At 37.4% G+C, this 26,187-nt stretch overlaps 1 protein-coding gene across 2 annotated transcripts in view; it reads right to left on the minus strand.

Moving 5' to 3' along the window:
• Positions 1 to 26,129, minus strand: part of RRM2B (ribonucleotide reductase regulatory TP53 inducible subunit M2B) — a 64,845-nt gene extending 38,716 nt beyond the window's left edge. Inside the window, exons 1-6 of one of the 2 annotated variants that reach the window (XM_057308110.1) lie at positions 25,868 to 26,094; positions 15,435 to 15,590; positions 11,579 to 11,695; positions 10,679 to 10,812; positions 10,164 to 10,258; positions 3,372 to 3,505 (exon numbers count right to left, since the gene is read on the minus strand). In XM_057308110.1, coding sequence (XP_057164093.1) covers positions 3,372 to 3,505; positions 10,164 to 10,258; positions 10,679 to 10,812; positions 11,579 to 11,695; positions 15,435 to 15,590; positions 25,868 to 25,915 — 684 coding nt within the window. In that variant the 5' untranslated portion in view covers positions 25,916 to 26,094. Of the gene's footprint in view, positions 1 to 3,371; positions 3,506 to 10,163; positions 10,259 to 10,678; positions 10,813 to 11,578; positions 11,696 to 15,434; positions 15,591 to 25,867 lie in introns of both variants that reach the window. The other variant, XM_026495615.4, reaches the window with a different exon arrangement.
• Between the last annotated feature and the right edge of the window lie 58 nt (positions 26,130 to 26,187).

Here is a 26,187-nt window from a genome sequence, read left to right on the forward strand (position 1 = left end):
AAAAAGTCAAAACAAAAAAAGAAAGAGGCCAGAGACAGGGAAAGATGATGCAGTGCCAAACAAAATTAAGCTAGAGACTGTAAAATTAAGCAAGGCAGAGTCAATGAACACTTCTAAACTACAAAGAAAAAGAAGTAATTTTGTAAGCCACCAAGGGGCGAGGAGGACAAAGGAATGTGCACCTTAAAGGATTACAAATCAGAGTATGCTTGGGTTTTTCTAAATAAATCAACAAAAACCAAAGACAAATGAAAGATAAGACTCAAATCAAAGGTTGTATTCCAAGGATTATTTTCCTAGTTATCATTCCCAGAAGAAACCATCGGAAAAAAACCCCTCTTTGAATGGCTAATCTTAGAAGATTTGTTAGGCAAACATTTTTCCCAGACTGGACTCAAGAGGAAACTTCAAATTACCAAAGGCTGAATTTCAAATAAACCATGAAAGCTGTTAAAGAAGTGTTGATTAGAACTGACAGCTAGCTACCTATTACGGAGATGAGTAAATCAAAGGTAGGCACTCATATTGTTAAATCAATAAGTAAATAAAATTAATTTTGAGGTTTAAAGCAATTCCAATCAAAATCTCAATAGGATTGTTTTTAGTTAAAAGAATCGGAGACTAGAACTTAATTATCTGAACAACTAAAAAAAAGGATAAGTAATGTGATAGAGGTACCAATTACTGCTACAATGGCGGTCATATCACAATATATAAATGTACAAAACTAACATGTTATATATCTTAAATTCCCATATTATATGTCAAATGTGTTTCAATTAAAAAATTAATCTGGAAGAATAATTGGGCAGAATCTTGTAAAAACAGTTTTAATAGGAAAGTTATGAGATTTATCCTACTAGTTATCAAAACATAAAAGTGTTTGGGGGCGCCTAGGTGACTCAGTTGGTTAAGCATCCCGCTATTGATTTTGGCTCAAGTCATGATCTCCGGGTTGTGAGATCTAGCCCCGCATCAGGCTCTGCACTGGGCACAGAGCCTGCTTGAGATTCTCTTTCTTCCTCTCCCTCTGCCCCTCCCCCTCCTTAAAAAAAAGTTTGTTTGGCATGAAATTTGACAGATAGGCTAATGAAAGGAAAAACGAGCCCCCAAACAGATTTGAGTACACTTAAAGACCTTAATATATAATACAGAAGACGTCACAAGTCAGTGGAGAAGGATGGATTACTTAACAAGGAGAACTAGAAAAATTTCCTGAGTGTATGAAATAAAATTAAGTTAAATTCTAACTTATCCTATACTACATTTATACTAAATTCTGTACTTATACTAAACAAAGTCCAATGGTATTACAGAGTTAGATGTTATAAAGTCAAGAGGAAAATATGTGTGATTACTTAACTAATCTCTAGAAGTAGATCACATCAATTTCAGGTTTTTGTATGTTACAAGAAAAAACAAAATTAAAAAGCAAAGGACGAACTGGGAAAATATTTGCAAAAATGTGACAAAAATAATATTTTATATTATATTCATACAATAAATATAACAAAAATTCATAAACAAACACTTATTGAAAGAGCCCCCCTATCAGTCACTATGCACTGGGAATATACAGCAACAGAAATAGAGGCAAGAGACAAGAATAGGTAAATACAGAAAAAAAAGTTCACTCTAAGTAGTAATCAAATAAATGCAAATAAAACCAATAATGAGAAACCATTAACCCTATCAACTTTGTCAAATATTTAAAACATAAATGCAAATTCTGGTTAGGTTATGGTAAGAAAAGACATGTTCATGCGTTGCTGGGTGGGGCTTTCTATAAAATTTCTGGGAAGAAATTTGCAAAGTAGTATGGATAACCTCAAAATATTCGTACCTTATAACGTAGTAATTCTACTTCTAGGCAATCTACCTTAGGAAAATAATATGAAAATGGGATAAAGCTTATACACAAAAGATATTCATTTTGCATTATAGCAAAAGAAATAAAAAACCTGGAAACAACCTAAATTTCCAAGAACAGAATAGTCAAATAAGTGATACATTGTTTCATTAGAATATTATATATATAACAAAACTACTCTTTTTTTTAAAACTACTCTTTCCAAAAAATGCTTAATTTCACAGAAAAATTCTCACACTGTTCTGCTAAAAATATCTCAGCTCATAAAAATATGAAAAAAGAATATTTCAAATTATAAAATTATGTTCATATATATCTACATAGGTTTAAATGTAGAAAACTGTCTAAAAAGAAATACAATGAAATACTAAAAGTGATTATCTCTCTCTGCTAAGACTGAGTGATTTTATTCTCTTAATTCTCAATAATCACCACAGACTAAATTATGATAAAAATTATTAGGAATTGAAAGACATGAAACTACAAAAATTATACAAAGCATTTTATGGCACTTATAAAGTATTTTCACACATACTGGTTCATTTTATTTTAACAAAGACCTGTCAAGATTTATAGTTGAAGAAAATGAGGCTCAGAGAAGTTAATAACAAGGTCACTTAGGAATAAACTGAGGGGCCAGGATTAGTGCAGTCAATACATATGAACTGAAGGCTGTGATGGGCTAACCCCCGAGAACAGGGAGAAAAGTAAGACAAGGTGTCTGCACACAGGGAGCCTAGAGTCCAGCAGAGGAGAGAGGTAAGAAGTACAGCATGTGTTAGGGACAGATTCCATTTCAAAGGGATACATAAAGGAAAGAGTGGTCAATTCCACCTGAGTCAGAGAAGTTTTGAGTTGCCACTTGTAAGAAGGTAATCAACAGATGAAAAAAAAAATGGCAGGAAGATGGAAAGGGTTATCGCAGGCAAAGGGAGACAAGATCTAATTACTGGCTGGATGTGGCTGAGAAAGAAAAAAAGCAATCTAAAATGACACCCAGATTTCAAATGTGGATGGTTGGATAGAAGGTAGCACCACTCAAAGAGACAGGGAAAACAGAACAAGTTTGATTTCTGAAATATTAGGTTTGAGGTATCTGTGGAGCCTTCCAGGAGAAACTAACATGCACTTGAACACCTGGGTTCGGAGCTCAGGAAAGAATGTCTGTGCCCAAGTTTTGGGTTGTTTACGAGCATCTAAATGGTAGCTGATCCCATGGAAATAGATAAGATCAGCCAGGAGGTCATGTATAGTGAAGAAGAGAGGCCAAGGTGGGGACCCAGGATTTGATGATATTTAAGGATGAGCAGGGGAGACTGAGGAGCAACAGTAAGAGGCAGGAGAAAAATACAATTCTTAAAAACCAAGGAAGAAATTACTTCCTATTTTCTTTTAATGACCAGGATATCTGTGTCATCATCAGCATTTTCCAGGGGAAAGAAAAATAAATGAACACCAAATATGAATACAAATACAACTAGAAGAATAGTTGATTCCTTACTTCATCTCTGCTGATGAGTTCATTGGAAAATGTGAGTCCAGGCATAAGACCTCTTTTCTTTAGCCAGAATATAGCAGCAAAAGATCCTGAGAAGAAAATCCCTTCTACAGCAGCAAAAGCCACCACTCTTTCCCCTGGGAGACATAAAATAGTTTTATTTTCTGAAATATCACATCCTGTAGACATTTTCAAGCTCATGTCTATAAAATATACATATTTTTAACATATATATATTTATACCAATATCACAACTATTTTGCCAAGAAACAAAATCAACAAATTAGTGCCATGGCCAAGGGTCTTCAGAGGAGGAAATAATGCCACCTCTACCTACTACAGCAGAAGGGTACATAGGTATGTTTACTTGAAATCTCGTATCAGACATTGGACTCCTATCACTCTTGGTATCTGGACAAAGGAGATCTTTCCCTACTCAAAAAAAAAAAAAAGTGATTTATCTGCACACCACACATGTCTATGAGTGTAGTATGTGCATGTAAGTGTGTGCGTGTATTGGAATAGAGAGTAGAAGATAAGATTTTATGACAAATGTCTCCCTCTTTCTGGTTGAGGGAGGGGAGGTTGCTGAGGTTTTATTTTTAGAAACCTAAAATATCTTAGAGATTAGCAGTAAACATTTCGAAAAACATTGCCATGCACCTGCAATTAAAAAAAATATATGAATCCAGCTAAAGAGAGAAAGTATATCTGTTGGATAAAATATCCTATCACATAAGCAAAAATACTATCTTCTGCTAAATAGGTAAAGCCCAGTTTCAAAGGTTACTCACTGTTAGGCAAGGACATTGCAGAAGCCCATCTCCTTTGGAACCATATCTGTAACACTGTCTCTAGGGGTTGATTGTAAGTCTCACCCAAACAAATGTCACCACATTGCATATGCTCAAGAGAAGTATTTATATATATGTCTGTCTAGGGAGAAAGGTTTGGTCTATAAGACTACGGGATAAAGGCAGTTGAGTGCTTGAACAAACTACAGGCCTGTTTCATCGATAACATCACAGCTTGTATCCCAGTACTGTCACAGGACGAAAAACAGAGCAGGTGCTTAATAAATGTGTTCTGAACTGAATCAATAAAAAATATTTAAGCACTAGATGATAAAAGACATTACTATTCATTCTATGAAAACTGCTAAAATCTGATCCAGAATACTTAATAACTTTCAGAACAAAGGTAATTGTAATACTTAAATTTCAAAAAGAAAGATGACTTAAATTTGAATATTTCTTAAATATTTCTGGCAGTCTCTAAATAGCGCTTTGGTTTGTTCTCGCTCTTTTCCCTGATTATCTTAAATAAATAAAATCAGATCAATTATATCAAATACTTGTCTATTAGTAGCCCAAAACATCAGAAAAACTTTTATAACATTTTATTTCTACAATTTTAAAAATCACCTAGAAAAAATAACAGAAGAAATGTAAATTACGTAAGTTCTTATTGAGTATATACTGTGTAGAGGAATTATTAAGAGAAGTCTTTAGTGTACTATATACTAAATACAAAGTATAATAATAATTACTATGGTCTTTAAAAAAAACTGGCTCTTTAGGCTAGCTATATTTTGAAATGAAGATTTGTCCTTATTTTAACATACAGATTACTATATTCTCATCTTGCTGTTAGTAAGATAATGGATAGTTACAAACTGATGCCTTCTTCATTGTCCTTAAGGTAATGTCATGTGCACATTTAAATGTAAAAGAACTAGATTATAATACAAACATTGTGTTGTAATTGTATAGGAGGAAATTTTTATTTTAACTATTCTACGCGTTCACGTGAATGCTAAAGAATGAAAATCAAGACAGAAATTGTTATAGAAGACTATTCTTTTTGGAAAGGATTGAGAGAGGTAAACTTTACAAATTTCAAGAGTAGATGTAAATTAAAAAGAGACTTCCAAAATATTTCTTCTAAAAGCTATAATGAATGTGAAGGCCTCATGAATTGTTTTAGAGATGGGAAAGTAGAGTATAGGTTTTTTTCTTTAGGCAGTAACTTTATTTCTGCCGTATTTCCTCTAACTTTGCCTTTCAATAATTTCACTCAGAGTGTATAGTTCTTTATTATGCAGGTCCTACATAATGAAGGATTCTTTTGATGTATAAATTTATGTCTTCCTCCATTTCAGGAAATTGTTTTTTATTATATTTTTTCAGTTGGTACAAAGCCTATTCTTTTTTTTTTTTTTTTAAGATTTATTTATTTATTTTAGAGAGTGAGAGTGAGAGAGAGAACACGCGGTGGGGGGCAGAGGGAGAGAGAATCTCCAGCAGACTCCCCGCTGAGTGTGGAGCCTGAGGTAGGGCTCAATCTCATGACCCTGAGATCATGACCTGAGTCAAAACCAACAGTCTGATGCTTAACTGACTGAGCCACTCAGGCGCCCCCAAAGCTTATTCTTTAAAATTATACTTCCAATTATTTGTTCTCAGGATCTTCTACAAAATATGTGGAATTCTAGATTTTTTTTTTTTTTTGCATGTACAGTTGACCCTTGAACAACATGGCAGTTAGCGGTGCTAAGCCCCTATGCGGTTGAAAATCCATGTACAATTTTTGCCTCCCCAAAAACTTAGCTACTAATAACCTACTGTTGACTAGAAGCCTGACAGATAAGTCAACACATATTTTGTGTGTTATATGTATTATATACTGTATTCTCACAATAAAGCTAAAGAAAACTTTATTAAGTCGTAAGAAAAAGAAAATACATTTATAGTACTGTACTACATTTATCAAAAAAATCTGTGTATAAGTGGACCCACATAGGTCAAACCCATGTTGTTCAAGAGTCAACTGTAATGGGAAATATTTATTCTTTTTTTTTTTTTCAAAAGTTTACACATTAGCCTGTTTGTTTTGCTGATGACTGACATTTGTCCAAGTAAGCCATATAGCCCCTCTTTTCTTTAAACCTGTTGACCCCTTTCACTCATTTCTCCTGACCCCTACCCCCCACCTCTAACAACCACCAATCTATTGTTATCTATGAACTCAGATTTTAGTTTTTAGGTTTTTTTGTTCTTAGTTTCCACATATAAGAGAGATCATATAGTATTTGTCTTTGTCTGATTTACTACACTTAGCATAATGCCCTCAAGGTCCATTCATGTTGTTGCAAATGGTGAGATGGCTAATTAATATGCATTACACACACACACACACACACACACACACACACACATTTTCTCTATCCATTCATCCATTGATGGGCACTTAGGTTGTTTCCATATCTTAGCTATTATAAATAATGCTGCAATGAACATGAGGGTGCATATATCTTTTTGAATTCATGTTTTCATTTTCTTCAGCTAAACACCCAGAAGAGGAATTGCTGGATCATATAGTAGCTCTATTTTCAATTTTTTGAAGAACCTCCACACTGGTTTCCCCGGTGGCTGTACCAATGTACATTCCCACCAATAGTGTAAGGGTTTCCTTTTGTCCACATCCTCATCAACACTTGTTATCTTTTGATAATAGGTATTCTAACAGGTGTGAGGTAATATCATTATGGTTTTGATCATATCCTTGATGATTAATGATGTTCAGCATCTTTTCATGTGTCTGTTGGCCATCTATATGTACTTTTTGGGAAAATGTCTAGTCAGATCTTCTCCTTTTAGTCTCATTTTAAAATCTTTTTTTTTTTTTTTTTTTTTTTGCTATTGAGTTATATAAGTTCTTTATATATTTTGGATATTAGCCCCTTGTAAGATACCAGTAGGTTGCTTTTTCATTTTGTTGATGGTTTCCTTTGCTGTGCAGAAGGAAGTCCCACGTGCTTATTTTTGCTTCTGTTGCTTTTGCTTTTGGTGTCAGATTCAAAATATAATCGCCAAGACCTATGTCAAGAAGTTTACCACCTATGTTTTCTTCTGGTTTTTAAAGGTTTGGGGTCATACATTCAAATATTTAATCTGTTTTGAATTAATTTTGTGTATGGTGTAAGACAGCAATTCATAGTTTCATTCTTTTGCTTGTAGTTGTCCACTTTTCTCTATACTATTTATCAAGGGGACTGTCTTTTTGCCACTGTATATTCTTGGCTCCTTTGTCGTAAACTAATTGACCATATATGCATGGGTTTTATTTCTGGACTCTCTATTCTGTTCCATTGATCTACATGTCTGTTTTTTATACCAATACAATACTGGTTTGATTATTATAGCTTTGTAAAATAGTTTGAAATCAGGGAGCATGATGCCTCCAGCTTTGTTCTTTCTCAAGATTGCTTGCCTATTTGAGATTTTTTTGTGGTTCCATATAAATTTTAGAATTATTTGTTCTATTTCTTTGAAAAATGCTATTGGAATTTTGATAGTGATTGCATTTAATCTGTAGATTGTTTAGGTATTATGGACATTTTAACAACATTGATTCTTTCAATCTATGAGCATGGAATATCTTTCCATTTATTTGCATCTTCAATTTCTTTCATTACTGTCTTAGAGTTTTCAATATACAGGTCTTTCAACTCCTTGGTTAAATTTATTCCTAGGTATTTTATTCTTGTTGATGCAATTGTAAATAGGATTGTTTAATTTCTCTTTCTGATAGTTATTATTGTATAAAAACACAACAGATTTCTGTATACTAATTTTGTATCCTGCAACTTCACTGAATCTATTTACTAGCTCTAATTGTTTTTTTTTTATGGAGTCTTTAGGATTTTCTATATATATCATGTCACTGCAAATAGTGAGTTTTACTTCTTCCTTTCCAATTTGGATGCCTTTTTTTTCTTGCCTAATTGCTCCAGCTAGGACTTCCAATACTATGTTGAATAAAAGTGGTGAGAGTGGGCATCCTTGTCTTCCTTCTGGTCTTGAGGAAAGGCTTTCAGCTTTTCACAATTGAGTATAATGTTAGCTGTGAGTTTGTCATATATGGCTTTTATTATGTTGAGGCATGTTTCCTCATACCTGCTTTTTTGAGAGTTTTTATCATAAATGGATACCGAATTTTGTCTAATGCTTTTTCTGCATCTGCAGCATGGCTCTGCCTTGAGAGCAAGTAATATGCAGAATTTAGCTGGAACCCTGCTGTTGTCACACAGTGACTGCCACCCTCCTTTATTTTCTCTCTAGGTTACTTTCTTTGGTAGTTATGAAATACATGCTAGCTGCAAGCCTGTTCATCATTTTCCATCGGTATCCAGCCATACTATTTTCAATGCATATTGAACACCTTGATATTTATCTCCTTTTTTCTTTAAAGCCAGTGTATCTCAAACCACTTGTGAGAAAATCAGCTGGGTATAAAATGCAGATTCCTCAGTCCTACCTGAGGTTTTTCTGCAAAACTCCCAGATAATTTTTATGCACACTGAAAACCATCACTTTTCTCATTCTTGAAATGAACTGAAAGCAATGCAAACATATCTGGTTTTTCCCTGATATATAACAGGCTTGTCTCATACCTTACTCTACATCACTGGTTCTCAACGTGTGGTCCAGGGGGTCCCTGGAAATCCACAGACTGAGGAGGTCTGTGGGGTCAAAACTATCTTCATAATAATGCTAAGACACTATTTTTTTTTTTTTTTTTTTACTATCTTTCTCACCTGAGTGTACAGTGGTGATTTCCAGAGGCTACATGACATATCCACAATAATCTGAGAAGCCTGGTAAAATAGTCTTCCCTTTTCTTTTTTTTTTTTTAAAGATTTTATTTATTTATTTGATAGAGATAGAGACAGCCAGAGAGAGAGGGAACACAAGCAGGGGAAGTGGGAGAGGAAGAAGCAGGCTCATAGCGGAGGAGCCTGATGTGGGGCTCGATCCCATAACGCCGGGATCACGCCCTGAGCCGAAGGCAGACGCTTAACCGCTGTGCCACCCAGGCACCCCTAGTCTTCCCTTTTCTAACTACACATCTGAATAAGACTGGATTTTCTTCATAACTATACAAGAAACTACAGCAATATTATGCAACAAATTGAATGTGGAAGCAAATACAATCCAGTTGTCTTCTATTAAGTCAGACATTTAAAAGGTTTGCAAAATTTAGAGGAGGGGGGAAGTAGTGTTTTTTCATAAATATGTGTTATTTATAATAAAATATAATGGGTTATTACAATTACTTTTAAATGCATTAATAAATATTTTTTTAAGTTTCTTGGTTTTAATTTCTAATATGGAAATATCAATAACCCACACCAATAGGAGAGTCCTCAATAATTTTTAAGAATACAAAGAAGTCCTGAGACCAAAAATTTTGAGATTTGCTTCCCCCATAATGAATAAAACCAGAAAGTAAAGACCACTAATTATGAAATAGATAAGTATGAGACATGTACTTAGAGTTATTCAAATGAAGTATTTGAATATTTTAATTAAATTAAATATTTATTGAGCAACTACTATGTATAATTTTTCAGAAACTACATATTTGTTCCCTGAAAAAAATGTGACTTTGACTTGCTTTAACTCCCTTAAATAAACATTCATGAAAGCAGAGACAAACTGATTGCTACAATATTCTTGTCAGATTCTATATGACTTTTATTTACCTGTAATTATGTACTGACATCTTAAGCTTTTAACTTTCAACTTATTAAACGAAACAGATAACAGCTTTAGATTATTTTATCACTGGTTCCTAATCATTAGGAATAATGATTCTACTAAAGGTGGACGTGGAGACATTTGTACTTCTTTTCCATTCTGGGACTTTGATTAGTACCTGATAGTCACACCACAAAAAAAATGTTATGTCAACTGAGGTAAATCTGATCATTTTTAAATTAAAGCTACTTACCAAAAGTAGATTTTCTATCTTCTATCCATCGTAAGGCCCAGTCTGCTTTTTTCTTAACATATGGCATTGTTTCAATTGCATTAAATAAAAATTCCCTGTAAAAACAAAAGAATGGCAAAGTTATTCATTTGTTTTTCTTAATAATAAATTTTCATTAATCATCAATAATAATTGCAACCCTATGATATGCAATCAGATCTGTCATTTTTCTGTATTTTTCATGTCCACAAAGTATAGAAATGAAACTAAAATTCAAATTAGTGACTTGGATCTGGTTTGATACAAAATTGACTAAAGTTAGTATTCAATTTCTAAACACAATGTGCTACACAAGTTTTAAAGATATACTACCCAAAGATGAACTGGTTCTATACAAGTTTTTTTAACCCAACACATTATTAAACAATAGAAAACATTTGAATAATTTTTCTCTAACATTTGGTTTTGGAGTAAATTCTGCTTTTAACATAAGCAATAGCAATAAACCTTTGTAAGTAAAATCCCAATGGTAATACCTTTTCTTGGGATCTCTGATGTAAGTGTCTATTAGCAAACTGTACATCTCTGAGTGAACATTCTCGATGAGAATTTGAAAGCCATAGAAACAGCGAGCCTCTGGAACCTGTACCTCCTGACTAAAGCGCTCCACCTACAAAAATAAGGGAAACATATCCAATTCTGTGGATTTTCATTAAACACTGAAAATCAGAACCTGGACACCAGAATTATCACTTAAAAATTACCTATCATGCCACAAACAGGTTAGACAGAATTTATGTATTTTAAGCAGGATTATCTATCAATCCTCCACAATAAATTAGTTGCATAATGTATTCTTAAGCAATTAAATGAATTGACCTAATAGGTGGAGATACTTCCTATAAAGCCAAGTATATTTCAGAACGGCTATCAAAAATAATTCCTTTGCTTTGTAAAATTGACCTTAAGTCTTTTTGTTTTCCCCACAGCAGACAGATCGATTGAAGCCCCTTCTAATTCATGATGAAAGTTTGCATCTTTCTAATTCTCTCTAACAAGAAAGCATGCCTCCTGGCCAACCATAATACAAATTTAAAAATGGGAAGCCAGAATGCCATGCTCTCTTACAGAGCTCCAGAAGGGTTATTAAGGTGCAGGCTCTCTATTGAGATTACTATCTAAGGGTAAAAATTGAACTCATGTCTATGCATTGTAAGTAGTTTTGATTGGCATAATATGTTTGATTTCATGATATTTTGCTGGTCAAATGGGAGAAATGTATCCTTTTCTCTGACACTTCATCAGAAAAACATCTTTGAGAGTTAAGTTATATCTAGTTCATTTTCTAGAAGTCATTTTTCAGGCTTAGCATAACTATCTTACTGCCATTATCATCATTCAGCTAAATGGAAACAGAAAAACAACAAAAATCTTACCAAATTTTCATTCACAATTCCATCACTGGCTGCAAAAAAGGCTAATATGTGAGAGATAAAATACTTCTCATCTGATTTAAGCTTGTTCCAGTGAGGGAGATCCTTTGATAAGTCAACCTGAAATAAAAAGATTTTCAAAAATTTTAACTTGGTGTTTAATTCTTCTCAAAGAGTTTGGAAAACTAACTTCCATCTCAAAGTTAGGGAGGGACAACTCATTAGCAGTAAAGTGTGAAAAAGGAAAAAATGTTAACATAACTGCTATAGACTGAATGTTCACCCCCCCCCACTCACAAATTCATGTGTTTGAAACTAATCCCCAATGGGATGGTTTTGGAGATTGATGGAGTCTTTAGAAGGTGGTTAGGTCTTGAGGGTGGAGCCCTTATGAATGGGATTAGTGCCCTTATAAAAGAGTCCTCAGAGAGCTTCCTCACCCCTTCTGCGATATGAAAAACAGAAGGACCTGGGACCTCACCAGATACCAAATCTGCCTCTAGAACTATGAGAAATAAACTTCTGTTGTTTGTAAGCCATCCCATCTAAGATATTATTATAGCAACCCATAACTGTCTAAGACTATTACAAAGGAACACAATAAAATAAAAGCATTTTGAAGGACTCTATATTCTGGCTAACTAAGGCAGAATAAACTAATGACTTTCAGCAGCCATTGCTTTAACATGACATATAATACTTACTGTAGTGTTAGATTAGCTACCTGTTAAGCAATAGTAGCTGCTACTTTACCACCAGCCAATCTACTTTTATAACCAAAAATAATATCAGGCATGTAACAACCTCGGTTTTAAAGCAATTTAAAGGTATGGCTTCTTCTGGGAATAGAGACATTTTTTAAAATGGGGGGCCTCTAGGTGACTCAGTCAGTTGGGCATCTGACTTCTGCTCAGGTCATGATCTCAGGGTCCTGGGATGGCACCCCGCATGGGCTCCATGCTCAGTGGGGAGCCTATTCTCCCCCTTCCTTTGCCCCTCCCCCTGCTTGTGCTCTCTCTCTCTTATATAAATAAAACCTTAAAAAAAAAAAAAAAAGAGGGGCACCTGGGTGGCTCAGTCCATTAAGCGTCTGCCTTTGGCCCAGGTCATGGTCTCAGAGTTCTGGGATAGAGCCCCACGTCAGGCTCTCTGCTCAGTGGGGAGCCTGCTTCTCCCTCTCCCTCTGCCCCTCCCCAATTGTGCTCTCTCTCTCTCAAATAAATAAATAAAATCTTTAAAATATATATATTTTTAAATATGTTTATTAGAACTAGTCCTTGGAATTAATAGAGTAAGGCACTCTAGAGTTTGATGGAATCTACAATTTAAACTAGTATTTAAATACACCTTATAGATATTATTTTGTCTTAGGAAGATCTCTAAGTATTTTTCACAAAAACTTCATAAACATTTGAAATATATAGCTGTCCTTTGTCCTTTTATTTAATCTAACAAAGCCCTAATCTCTTTGACCATTCCAAAAAGGATTAACATTTCCTTATTTGTGTTCTTTTTTGAAATTCTTTTTCCTGTTACTTTATTCTTTAAATGTTTACTGAGCACCTACTACATGTCAGACTCTGTAATAAGTGTTGGAGGGGCACCTGGGTAGCTCAACCATTTAAGCATCTGACTCTTGATTTTGGCTCAGGTCATGATCTCAGGGTGGTGAGATTGAGCCCCACATTGGGCTCCACACTCAGCGGGGAGTCTCTTTGAGATTCTCCCTCTCCTCTGTCCCTTCCCCACTCTGCTCTCCCTCTCTCAAATAAATAAATAAATCTTTAAAAAAAAAATAAGTGTTGGAGATACAATGGGGTTGGGGGGTATACCTGTACGTATCTTTTAAAACACAGAAGCTAGATATCAGGTCCTATTCTCTTAAGAGCTCAACTCAGGATTAACTGAAGGACACCTTCCTAATTTTTATGTGTTATACTCCTGATATTAAATTTTATATTATAATATGCTCACTCTTAAATATAAAACTCTTCCAACACTCAACTTTAAAAAGTCTTATACATTTCATTTATACTACAATAGTCATGTCCCATTCTTAAAATGTAAACCTTCCTACCCAGCTATATCTTCTTCGAACAAATTCTCAATTTCACTTTCAAATATTGATTCCAAACTGCTGGTTATTAGAATTGCTTGGTAGCTTTAAAAAAAAAATCCAAAACCCTAGACATTTTTCTTCTGAATCAAGGTTTCTGATGATTGCCATATTTAGGAATAAAGTTAAACCACAGATAAAACAATGAAGTCTAAAGCTGTCATAATTTGTTTAAAGGAAAAATATGTGGAACTATATGTTTGACTTCCTTTTAAAATGTGTATTTAAACAAAATACGTACCAACCTGTGTATTTTAATTTTTTAATTAGTGTTTCTTAGTCATAATACAACATGTATTACATTTGCTAAAAGATGCAAGTAATTTTCAAATAAATTTTAAGAAACCCAAGTATCACAGTAGCTTTTTAACATGATGAATGAAAAAGCCACCTGTGTACTCCACTTGTTCTGTTAACCATATCTAAAAAGGACATCCTAGAAAACCACAGTTAGGAACAGTCAGGTGTGCCAAGCAGTATGACCCAATTTGAAAATACTGGGTTTTATTTTGTTTTGGGTTTTTTGCTCTGTATGTTAACTAGAGAGAGTATAACTAAGATTTTTAACAATATAACACAGGTGGATAAATGGGTAAAATTAGTGTCATCGAAGCTCCAACAATTGGTGCCTTCTGATTTCTAATGTAAATCTCCCTCATTCTGTGTAAAATAGCTTACATTTATTTAGTGCTTACTAAGCACCATGTGGCATTCTAAACATCTCACTGATCTCATTCATGAGACTCATCTCATTAATCCTTATAATAACCCAATGAACCGGGTACCGTTAGCTCAGTTTTCCAATGAGGACACACAGAGAGGTTAAGCAATTTTCCCAGTTTCATAGCTAGTACGTGGTAGAGTCAGAATATGTACGTAGGCCATCTGGCTCCAGAGCGTACATTCTTAACAGTGCGTGTTTATGTGTACAGAAACAATCTTCTGAAAAATAGATACATATCTCTATCTATTTATATAGATAAATACACACACACACACACACAGCAAGTACGCAATGCAGGTATCATCCATCATATTCAAAGATGAAGACAATGATTATTTGCGTGTTCACTCAAGACTACAGAGCAACCACTTACATGACCAACTGTCCTTGCCAAACCATTCAGTATTTTCTAATTTATTGTGTTCAACTCATTTTCTAGGTGGAAAATCCCACCCTAACATCCAGCATTCTCCTGCTGTCCTGGCTGCTGGGGCAGCAGTGCCAGGTTTCATGTGACTGAGAGCGGGGCTGGACCGGGAGGAGCTCCGGCTGGCCGCTCAGAAGTGAGTGCAGTCAGATTCTCTGCTCTGGCCCTTTCTGCACAATCAGCTAAGTTTCTCAATGGAAAGCAGGGTGCCTAAGGCGTTCACTCTCATTTTTTGGCCATAACGCAATTTTATTGATTCTGCTGCTGGCCATAAATAAAGACTAGTCTTACTTGGGTCACAGCAAATCAAAAGCCTATTTAAAAATAGAAAATGTTCTAAAATATATTGGAAGTAAAAACCTGGCAGACTGAGAGACCATTTTTGCAGCAGGAAGCATGTTTACAGACTGCAATCTAAACATAAAACATTGGAGAACACTGCATTTAGTTTCTGTAATTTCAAGCATTATCTTATACAACTGTCTTACTCAATGTATCTTACAATCTAAGTTAACATTTTTCCATGTCCCATGACAGCAGATGTGACACTGCACTACAGAACGCGCCTGCCGGCAAAGGTAATGACACTTACCTCTTCTGCTGTCCAGAAGGATGCCTGTGCCTGTTTATACATTTTCCAAATATCAGGGTATTGGATTGGAAAGATGACAAATCGGCGAGAACTCTTTCGTAGGAGTGGCTCTTCATCTGACTTTGCTTCATTTTCATTGGTATCTGAAGATAATCTCTGTGGAAAATAAAGCACAAACACCCATTTTGTGTAGACATTCCCTCTTTATTCATATTTAAACACACACTGGGGGAAGTTAAAGAGAAGCATAGGTTGAGGAGCCCCTCTGCCTGGGTTGAATCCTTTACTGTTATCTGTTCCTGGTTAATAGTGTTTGCTTAGTTGTGTGACCATAGAAAAGTTGCTTAACTTCTCTGAGCCTTGGTTTTTCCTTATCAGTAAAATAACACTTACCTCGTAGGTTAATCTTGATGATTAAAAGTGCTTTAAACAGAGCCTGGTACATAATAAGCATGCAACAAAATTGTCATTATTGCTACTTTAAGGATAAGCACAAAACTAGATCCATAAATGTCATGGTGTGCAAATTTCTAAGTTTGTGCACAGAACGCCCCTTCAATGCCTTTCTCAGAGATAGGATGCTGGCATGAACAGAATACTATTATAAACCACTTTCCTATTTTCTTTTTAAAGATTTTTAAATTTATTCATTTAAGAGAGAGAGCACATGAGAGCACAAGTAGGGGGAAGGTTCAGAGGGAGAGGGAGAAGCAGACTCCCCACTTAGCAGGGTGCTTGACCCCAGGACCCTGGGATTGTGACCTAAACCGAATTTAACTGACTGAACCACCCAGGTGCCCCTACTTTATTTTTTTTTTCTATTTTCTTATTTTAATGTTTTCTTTACTAATCTGAACTATCATAATACTTACCTGAAAACTCCTTACCAACAAATTACCAACCTTTGTTCATTTGAACCCTCCCTTATGCCAATTTGTTATTATTATTTACTTGTTAACATTATTACAGATGGTCTCACCGTGGGCTGGCTCAAAGCTTTGTGGAATCAAGTGAGAAGCACATACACCTGTATACATACTACTTGTAAATGATGGCATTCCAAAGAGGGACAGTGCCAGGTATATACATATTTTAAGTACTTAAAATATATGTGTATATTTTAATAGTCAGCAAGAGTATCAGAAGAGTCGTACCTTGCATGTTAATGAATATATGCAAAGTATATACAATTAGGCTTAAAATGTATAAATCAAGATTATTGGGATACATTTAAATTCTGGACTCCTAACTCAAACTGTCTCTCTCTCCCCAGTGCCAGGTCAATCACGTTCTTTTGTCCTTATCATTGCTTCCGCCAATCACACATCTCTGAAGCAAATGTGCTAAGGCAAGGCAAGATGAGAAAAAGACAAAAAATCAAAGCCTGAGGCTATACAAATGCAGGTAAGGCTTGCACACTGCACACATACGGTCGTTAGAGTAGAGACTGTCTTAGTTTGTAACTACTTATTTGAAGGTGTAGGCCTTCCAAGATAAACCACTTGTAGGCCCTGGAGAGTAGAAACCACTTTTTATTTATTATGATGCTCCCAGAGTACTGTGTCAAGCATAACATCAATAAACATTAGCTAAGTAAGGGATGCCGGGGTGGCTCAGTCGTTAAGCGTCTGCCTTCGGCTCAGGGAGTGATCCCGGAGTTCTGGGATCGAGCCCCTTGTCAGGCTCTTCCGCTGGGAGCCTGCTTCTTCCTCTCCCACTCCCCCTGCTTGTGTTCCCTCTCTCGCTGGCTGTCTCTCTCTCTCTCAAATAAAATAAATAAAACCTTAAAAACAAAACAAAACCATTAACTAAGTAAGTGAATGGGCTGCTAATTTCTCTTTATCTTGTGATTGGGTTACTGGATACCTTTTGAATTTAATTTAACATAAGACCACAATACATCACTGAGATAACCTGATAACCACACAAATCAAGCCTTTTCTGAGTGCTCCCACATTTCCCTTTCCCCCATCGCCCTAAAGGCCTGGGTTAGGTCCCTAACATAGCATACAGCTCACTGCAATTTAATTCCTAATTATTCGTCTATAGTCTCCTCTAGACTATGCTTCTTGAGAGTAAAAACCAACTTTACTCTTGTGGAATCCCTAGAACCCAGTATGGTACCTGGCATTTAGTTGATATTCATTCCCCCAAATATTTAAGCAAATTTTTTAAATGGAAGCTGTCAAGTTTTTTGTTTGTGTTGCCTTTATATATTTTGTCCCTGGGGTACGGGCATGTATTCAGAGCTGGAATTCCTTACCTTCACTGTATTTGCTTTGTGAACCATCATAAGCAGTAACTCTTTGGTACCAAGCACCCTGGCCCTGAGGGAGTTTTTAAATACTGACTGAATAATTGATCAATGTTAGGATCTATGAAAACTGCTGAAGACTAGCACCTTTCAATTAGAATGCAATTCAGGATGCCTGGGTGGCTCAGTTGGTTAAGTGTCTGCCTTCAGCTCAGGTCATGATCCCAGGATCATGCTCCACTGGGAGCCTGCTTCTCCCTCTGCCTCTCTCTCTCCCTGCCTCTCATGAATAAATAAATAAATAAAATGTTTAGAAAAAGAATGAAACTCACTTTTGTACCTATATTCTTCCTGTTCCATTCTGATAACGTGTGCATTGTTAAGAGAAGAAGTTGGATTAGGAGAGCATTATGAAAGAGTTTGCAATGGTGAAGAGAGGAGGGCTTAAGTAACATAAACCTCTGGATTGAGCTAAAGATGATATATTGCTTATTTTCATGATGCTTTAAAAAATCCACACACATTTTAATACAATGTCAGGAGGACCATACATTCCAAAGCTCTAGGATCTCTGGAATATCCTCTATGGACCTGGACTAAGAACCTATATTTTAGAACAGAAAGCAATGGGGAAAAAGGCATGATGGCATGTGACTTTTTAAAAAAAATTTTATTTATTTATTTGAGAGAGAGAAAGTGAGCACCAGAGCACAAGCAGGGGGAGCTGCAGAGGGAGAGGGAGAAACAGACTCCCCACTGAGCAGGGATCCCAATGTGGGGCTTGATCTCAGGACCTTGAGATCATGACCCCAGCCGAAGGCAGCTGCTTAACGAACGGAGTCACCCAGGCACCCAGGAATGTGACATTTTTAAAGAACTGGAAGTAACTTTCTAAGTCTGGACTTAACCATTTGTAGGGACAATGGAAAGAGAAGAAACCAGAAAGCAAGCAGAGACTTCCCAAATGTGTTCTGAAGAACTCTGCAGCCCCTCTAATGTCACTAAATGCTAGATTAAGATTTCACCATGAAATGTGTTTTTAACCTGTTAAAATAGTAGTAAAAAACAACAGAAATGTTCTAAACTATACAGAAAGCCACCAATGCATAAACTTGTGTTTCCAGATTGTCATTTTTCTTTCCTTTTTTTTTTTTTTTTTGGATGACCCCAGATGAAAGTTTCTCTAGCCATCTCTGCTTAACTGAAGAATACATGAGATGAAGAGAAAGGCAGTCAAAAACAACAACAAAGCCAACAACAAAACAAAAACAAAACCCCTGTAACCATTTGTATTTGCTTTTCAGAAGTGACCTAAAGGACGCCTGGGTGACTCAGCTGGTTAAGCATCTGACTCTTGGTTTCAGCTTGGGTTGTGATATCAGGGTCATGATCTCAGGGTCATGGGATCAAGCCCCACCTCGGGGCTCTGCGCTCAGCAGGGAGCCTGCTTGAGATTCTCTCCCTCCTCCTCACCCCCTAAAATAAATAAATGAATCTTAAAAAAAAAAAAAAAGAAGTGAACCAAGATTTTGTTCAAAACCAAACAAAAAGGAGGGGTGCCTGGGTGGCTCAGTTGGTTAAGCAGCTGCCTTCAGCTCATGTCATGATCCTGGGGTCCTGGAATTAAGCCCCTCATTGAGCCCCACATCCGGCTCCCTGATCAGTGGGGAGTCTGCTTCTCCCTTTCCCTCTGCCTGCTGCTCCCCCTGCTTGTTCGCTCTCTCTATCTGTCAAATAAATAAATAAATAACATCTTTAAAAAAACAAAAAGGAAAAAACAATAATACAATAGTAATAATAATACAGTAGAAGCCCTCTTATTTGAAATGATCCAAACTGGTGGTTAGAAATTTTCTAAAGGAATGAATCATAAGAAAATGATATATGGGAGCGCCTGGATGGCTTAGTTGTTAAGCGTCTGCCTTCGGCTCAGGGCGTGATCCTGGCGTTCTGGGATTGAGCCCCACATCAGGCTCCTCCGCTGGGAGCCTGCTTCTTCCTCTCCCACTCCCCCTGCTTGTGTTTCCTCTCTCGCTGGCTGTCTCTATCTCTGTCAAATAAATAAATAAAATCTTTAAAAAAAAATACACATAACATAAAACGTACCATCTTAAAAAAAAAGAGAAAAGAAAATGATATATGCCTTAAACTATTTAACTTAAACATGTAATTTACATTCATTACTCATTTTCTGCTATAGAGTCAAAGCGACCTAATGCATCACTTACACTTCCTAGTTTTAACATACGTAAGGTAGAATAGTCTGAGTGCAGAGTTCTTATCTCTTGTAGGATTCCCTCCCAATCTTATTATACTTGTCTTGCTTACACCTAATTCTACAGAATTTGTGGGTTGTTTTTTTTTTAAGATTTTACTTATTTATTTATTTATGAGAGAGAGAGAGAGAGAGAGAGAGAGAGAAAACACAGGCAGGGGGAGGGGCAGAGGGAGAAGCAGGGAGCCTGCTCAGCACGGAGCCTGATGTGGGGCTCCATCCCAGGACCCCAAGATCATGACCTGAGCTGAAGCAGACGCTTAATTGACTGAGCCACCCATGCACCCCAGAATTTGTTTTTAACAAGTCATCTTTACTGAGTTTTCCAAAGCTTTCAATTTAAGGTTTTATAGAAACAACTTTCTTCTCATTCTCATATATTAGTTTACACACTTAATTAAACTACAGTAATTACAATACAAATACAATAGGTATAAATAAGATTGGAAATAAGACAACTGATTTGGTAAGGTATAACTCAATCAGTGGGAACAGAAATATGTGGGTGCATCAGAGAAGAAGCTGCTACTCATGCATTCTAAAGCCAATGGGTATCCACATATTTTACAGGCTTGATAAATCCACAGACCTGGCTAGTAGTAAATTGATTAAGAAAACTTCTGATGAATATGCAAAGAAATTGCTTGCTAAGTTTGATAGAAATCTTCACTAATCATCCATACCCCAGTTCAAAATGATGGTTTCATCAAAATAGCCTCCCTATTCCATTAATTGATTTTATAAGTAATGTTACATATATTAACTTAAGTAAAATAATACTAATAAAATAAAGGTGGGTTTTATCATTAGTGTTACACTTATAAGTTTGTTCGAAAACTAGGCTCATGTGTTAAAGCCATGGGAGGAGGGCCTTCAATGTAAATATATATGAATTTTGCCACAACTATTTTCCTGTAGCCGTTCCAATACAACTGTTTTGACACTTTTTTACCTCAATGTCATCATTCTGATGAAATGAAACAAGCAAAGATTTTTAACTTTTAGCTTTTAAAATACATACTCCATTTCTAAGCTTTATCTGAGGTTAAGGTGGGTATGTATTTTGAATAGTAAATAGATATAAAGATGTTGATATTTAAAAATTTTCAGAAATCAAAGTGGTCTGTTTTGATACAGAACACTTTAGCATCTGGCCTCTATCACATAGACTATTGGGAGACTTTGAATTATGTAAGAAACATAGCCAGATCTGTTTGAAGATCCCTTTTTGAGGGGCGCCTGGGTGGCTCAGTTGGTTGAGCATCAGACTCTTGGTTTCAGCTCAGGTCAATGATCTCATGTGTCGTGGGATGGAGCCCCACATGGGGCTTCGTGCTGAGCGGGGAGTCTGCTTGAAGATTCTCTCCCTCTGCCTAACCCCTCAATAAATAAATAAATCTTTTTAAAAATCACTTATCCAGAAATATGGTCAGATTAGAAGAGAAATTGCAGGTGGAGAGAACAATTAAAAAATCATTACCCTACCCAAATCTTGCCTGAACTAGGGTACCAGCAGTAGAAACACAAAAGAAGACTGCTATAAGAGATATTCAGAAGTAGAATTAATCATTCTTGTTAAAAATTTGGATTTTGAAGAACAGGATAAGGAACAGTTGAAGAGGCCCTTGAGATGTCCAGCAACTGAATGATCATATCAAGAAATAAGAGACACAGAGAAAGTGCTCAGCATCTGGAGAATAATTGAATAAATGAGCCAAATTTCTTGCTTCTCACGTTAGATGTTTTAAAAAAGCTTAATTTGAATGAACTCCCCCACCAACCCAAGCCACAACAACAATAGTTACAAACACAAAAGTTTTTAAAAAGTCAAGTTGGTCAATAAAAAACATAATTTGTTCAGTTTGAAGATATCCAGTAGGTAGCTAAAAATATAATACAATGGCAGAGGAGTGGTGGCTATCCGTCCCATTAGTAGTCACCAAAGGGATTACCCAGGGAGAAAAACATAGAGAAGCAGCACACCTGGGGATGCAGCTGAGAAAATGCTGACATTGGAAGGGCAGATGGAAGAAGAGGAGCCAGTTGGGATTAAAAGTGGCTGAAATAGGGGCGCCTGGGTGGCTCAACTGGATAACCATCTGCCTTTGGCTCAGGTCTTGAGCCCCACGTCCGGCTCCTTGCTCAACGGGGAGCCTGCTTCTCCCTCTCCCCTGCCTGCCACTCCTCCTGCTTGTAATCTCTCTCTCTCCGATAAATAAATAAAATCTTTTTAAAAAAAAGAAAGAAAAAGAGTGGCTGAAATGGATGTAGGACAATCAAAAGCAAAGGCAGAAGTGATCTGATTTGGCTAAAGCCATCTCTGTCAACAGATGGAACAGAGAAGAATTCTGTAAAGGATCCACACTCTGGATATCAATCAGGGTAAGAGGTTAGAAATTAATTCTGTGGACCAAAGATTTTTAAACATCTGGGGGATTGAGAGGATCATACTCCAACACTCACCATTTGACCCCAACCCCCAGGTACTGACATTCACTGTAGGGCAGTTTGAAAATCATTTCTGTGGACAGTCATGGAGAGTTTCTGAATATGAATTAGCAGGAATAGGGGTGGCATCAGGAAGATTCACTGGATATCTATCCAGGATGAACTGGAAAAAGAAAAATCCCTAGATTTTGGTAGCAACCATGGTATTGATCTCAGAGGTACAAATGGCAGCCTGAATTTTTGTTTAGTTTTTTTCAAGCTTTTATTTAAATTCTAGTTAGTTAACATACAGTGTAATACTGGTTTCAGAAGTAGAATTTAGTGATTCATCGCTTACATACAGCACCCAGTGCTCATCGCAGCAAGTACCCTCCTTAATACCCATTATCCATTTAGTCCATCCCCTGCCCACCTCCCCTCCATCAACCCTCACTTTGTTCTCTATAGTTAAGAGTCTCTTATGGTTTGCCTCCCCCTCGTTTCCCCTTCCCCTATGTTCATCCGTTTTATTTCTTAAATTCCACATGAGTGAAATCATATGGTATTTGTCTTTCTCTGACTGACTTACTTCCCTTAGCATAATACACTCTAGCTCCATCCATGTCATTGCAAATGGCAAAATTTCATTCTTTTGGATGGCTGAATAATATTCCACTGTGTGTGTGTGTGTGTGTGTGTGTGTGTGTGTGTGTATGCACATCTTCTTTATCCATTCATTATTTGATGGACCTTTGGGCTCTTTCCATAATTTGGCTATGATTGATATTGCTGCTATAAACATCAGGGTGCATGTGTCTCTTCGAATCAGTATTTTTGTATCTTTTGGGTAAATAACAAGTAGTGCAATTGCTGGGTCATTGGGTAGTTCTATTTTTAACTTTTTGAGGAATCTCCATACTGTTTTCCAGAGTGCCTGCACCAGTTTGCATCTCACCAATAGTGTTAGAGGGTTCCCCTTTCTCTACATCCTCGCCAACATCTGTTGTTTCCTGTGCTGTTAATTTTAGCCATTCTGACAGGTGTGAGGTGATATCTCATTGTAGTTTTGATTTGTATTTCCCTGATGAATGATGTTGAGCATCTTTTCATGTGTCTGTTGGCCATCTGTATGTCTTCTTCGGGAAAATGTCAGGGCAGCCTGAATTAAGATGTGGTGGTCAGCGTGAAAAAGCTGCTTCAACAGCGCTTTGCCAGCCTACAGAATTGGGTGTTTTTGGTGGGAATTGAGACCATCTCAAGAGTTTCTACTTGGGAGGAGTGACATAAAGGCACTGGTTTAGTGAAGGATGAATTTAGGAATGGTAAAAAGGATTAAACAGTGGGTAAGACTGGAGGTAGGCAGACAAGTTGTTGTAGCTGCACCGGTGTAAAGTGATGAAACCCTGAAATAAAGTTCAGAACACACAAGCATTCTTTGGCAACATTCCACTGTGTCTTCCAGACTAGTGCCTCTAGTTTCTGCCTGCCTTAGTTTCTGGTCACCTCATCCCAAGAGGATATGCCCGAGCAGATTCCCCAGCTAGCACTCACCATTTCCTGGTGTAGGCTGTCATGCTACAAGGCCCCTCCCTCTCAATCCAGCCCCAATTCCACCACTTTCATTTGTTTGCCTTGGCCTCTCTTCTCAGGTGAAGAAGACTATTTGGATGCTGCTATAGTCATACACTATTTGTATTTGCCCAGGTGTCACTTTCATTTTCATTTTTCTATTCCTACCAAATCTGATAAAACAGAATACTGGCCCACAAGCAAGAACTTGGTTTTAAGCCCAGCTCTGCTATTGAATGATGTGGTCCTCGGCATGTCATTTTATCTTTTCCGGCCTAAACTTTCTTACCTTGAAAATAGGGACTATCAATTAGATTAATGAAAGTTAACTTCAAGAAACTGATGAAAGCTAAGGACCTCTTTGTCAGGAGATTTCACATGGGCACATACAAAATCTATAAACTTCAGGAGATTCATAAACACCCTTCAAGCCCAAGGCAGTGTTTCTTAAAATATGTGAATCAGAATCACCTGAAGTCCTTGTTAAAAATGCAATCCCAAACCCTCCCAAGAGATTTTGATTTACCATGTCTAGAATCTAGGCCCAGTAATTTACATTTTTTACAACTCCAGGTGATTCTAATGCAGGTGGCCCATGCTGCACCATCATATCTAGAGAAACAACGTGCTTGAAGCATCCTTGCAACTCAAGTTAAAAACTTTTGGACCAGATGCTCACTAGAATTCATTCTACAGCTAATATTCTGCCTCTGTCTTTGTGGGCCTATGTCATTGAGAAAGGGATAATAAAAGTTAACTTCCAGGTCTTAAGTCTGAATGACTGTAGCACAAGAAGAAAAATCCGAATTGTCCTTTTGGAGTGAGGAAATTGGTATTCAATGTATTTTTTAAAAGAGGAAGAAAAAGTTTGAAGGATATTTACAACTTGTTAATTAGTTACTAAATGTTTACAAAATCAAAATCAAATAATATAAAACCCCAAATCTGGACTCCACAAGTTTCTAAAGAAATGTAGGGCTAAGTATGAGTCTCTGTAAGCTGAAACTGCTAAAACAAAGATATTCACACACAGCCAACAGATTCAAAATAAATACAAAAAGTATTTCTCTTGTACACAAATGGTTTAGAAGTATTTGTGAAATAACAGGGTATGAAAATTATAGAGCAACAATTTGAACTACCATACAACAGTCTAATAAACTGATTTCCTGTTATTATGTACTTCTATTATAGAAGCGGAAGATAAACATGTTAACTTGGGTTTTAGGAGGCACCCACAACTTCCGTGGCACTTTGCATAAAGCCTTTGACTTAATCTTCTGTGAGGGAAGTATCACGTCCACTGAATAAATGAAGTGACACCCGAGAGAGTCACAGCTAGTTAAGTGGCCCAATGTGAGCAAATGGCCTCCTAACCTGATGTTTTTCATTGCTGTGAGGACTTCCCGTCGCCCTTTTACCTATCGTCACCACCCCATCCACCTGAGTCAATTTCCACACCCGGCCTCCAACTCCTTTTAACCATCTCACAGATTCGGGATGCATTTCTCCAGTAAATCCACCTGTCCTCATTCCTTGCCTGGGTTTCCCCAGCCAGGGCTCCAGAGGATCAAAGATGGGAGGAGAGTACGGGGCAGACTGCGGGGGCGGGGCGCTCCTGGGCCGCCCCGAAACCTCAGAGCTTCGCCCTTGTCTGGCCCCGGAGCAGAGCAACCGAGCAGAAACCCGGCTCCCTCGTCACCCCTCCCCGGGGACGGCCTCCCGAGCACTCACAACCACGAAACCAGGCTGCGGCGAGGGCTCGCGGCTGGGCCTGCACTGGGTTGCCGACCACAACGGGTAAAATTTCCTACAGCAGTCCTGCACCTCGCAGGTCCCGGCTGCAACCTGCAACCTAAAGGCCAGGCGTGACTATGGGGCGGGACAGGGAACGGCAGCAACATTTACCTCATCTAGCTCGGGCCTGGCCGCTTCCGGCCTTTCCGGGTCACCCATCGCGCAGATTCCGCCAGAGCTACAGCAGAAGGAACTGAGAGCCTTGGGCCACCTCCAACTATGGCAGGACCCAGGTGGCCCGCGGGTCCAAGGAGTCCGCCCCGCCTGCGGCTGTACAGACCCCTCCTACTCCCGCCGTACCCACTTTCTGGCCAGCCGATGGAGCAACTCCCCCTGCGCCGGCCTGGCCCCGCCTCCCCCGCCTCAGGGACCCGCCTACTCCGGCCGGCCCCGCCTCCCGCCTGCGGCCTGAGGACATCTCTCGGTGTCGG

The sequence above is a fragment of the Ursus arctos genome, unplaced genomic scaffold (assembly GCF_023065955.2).
Source record: "Ursus arctos isolate Adak ecotype North America unplaced genomic scaffold, UrsArc2.0 scaffold_6, whole genome shotgun sequence".
In the NCBI taxonomy this organism is placed as follows: Eukaryota; Metazoa; Chordata; class Mammalia; order Carnivora; family Ursidae; genus Ursus; species Ursus arctos.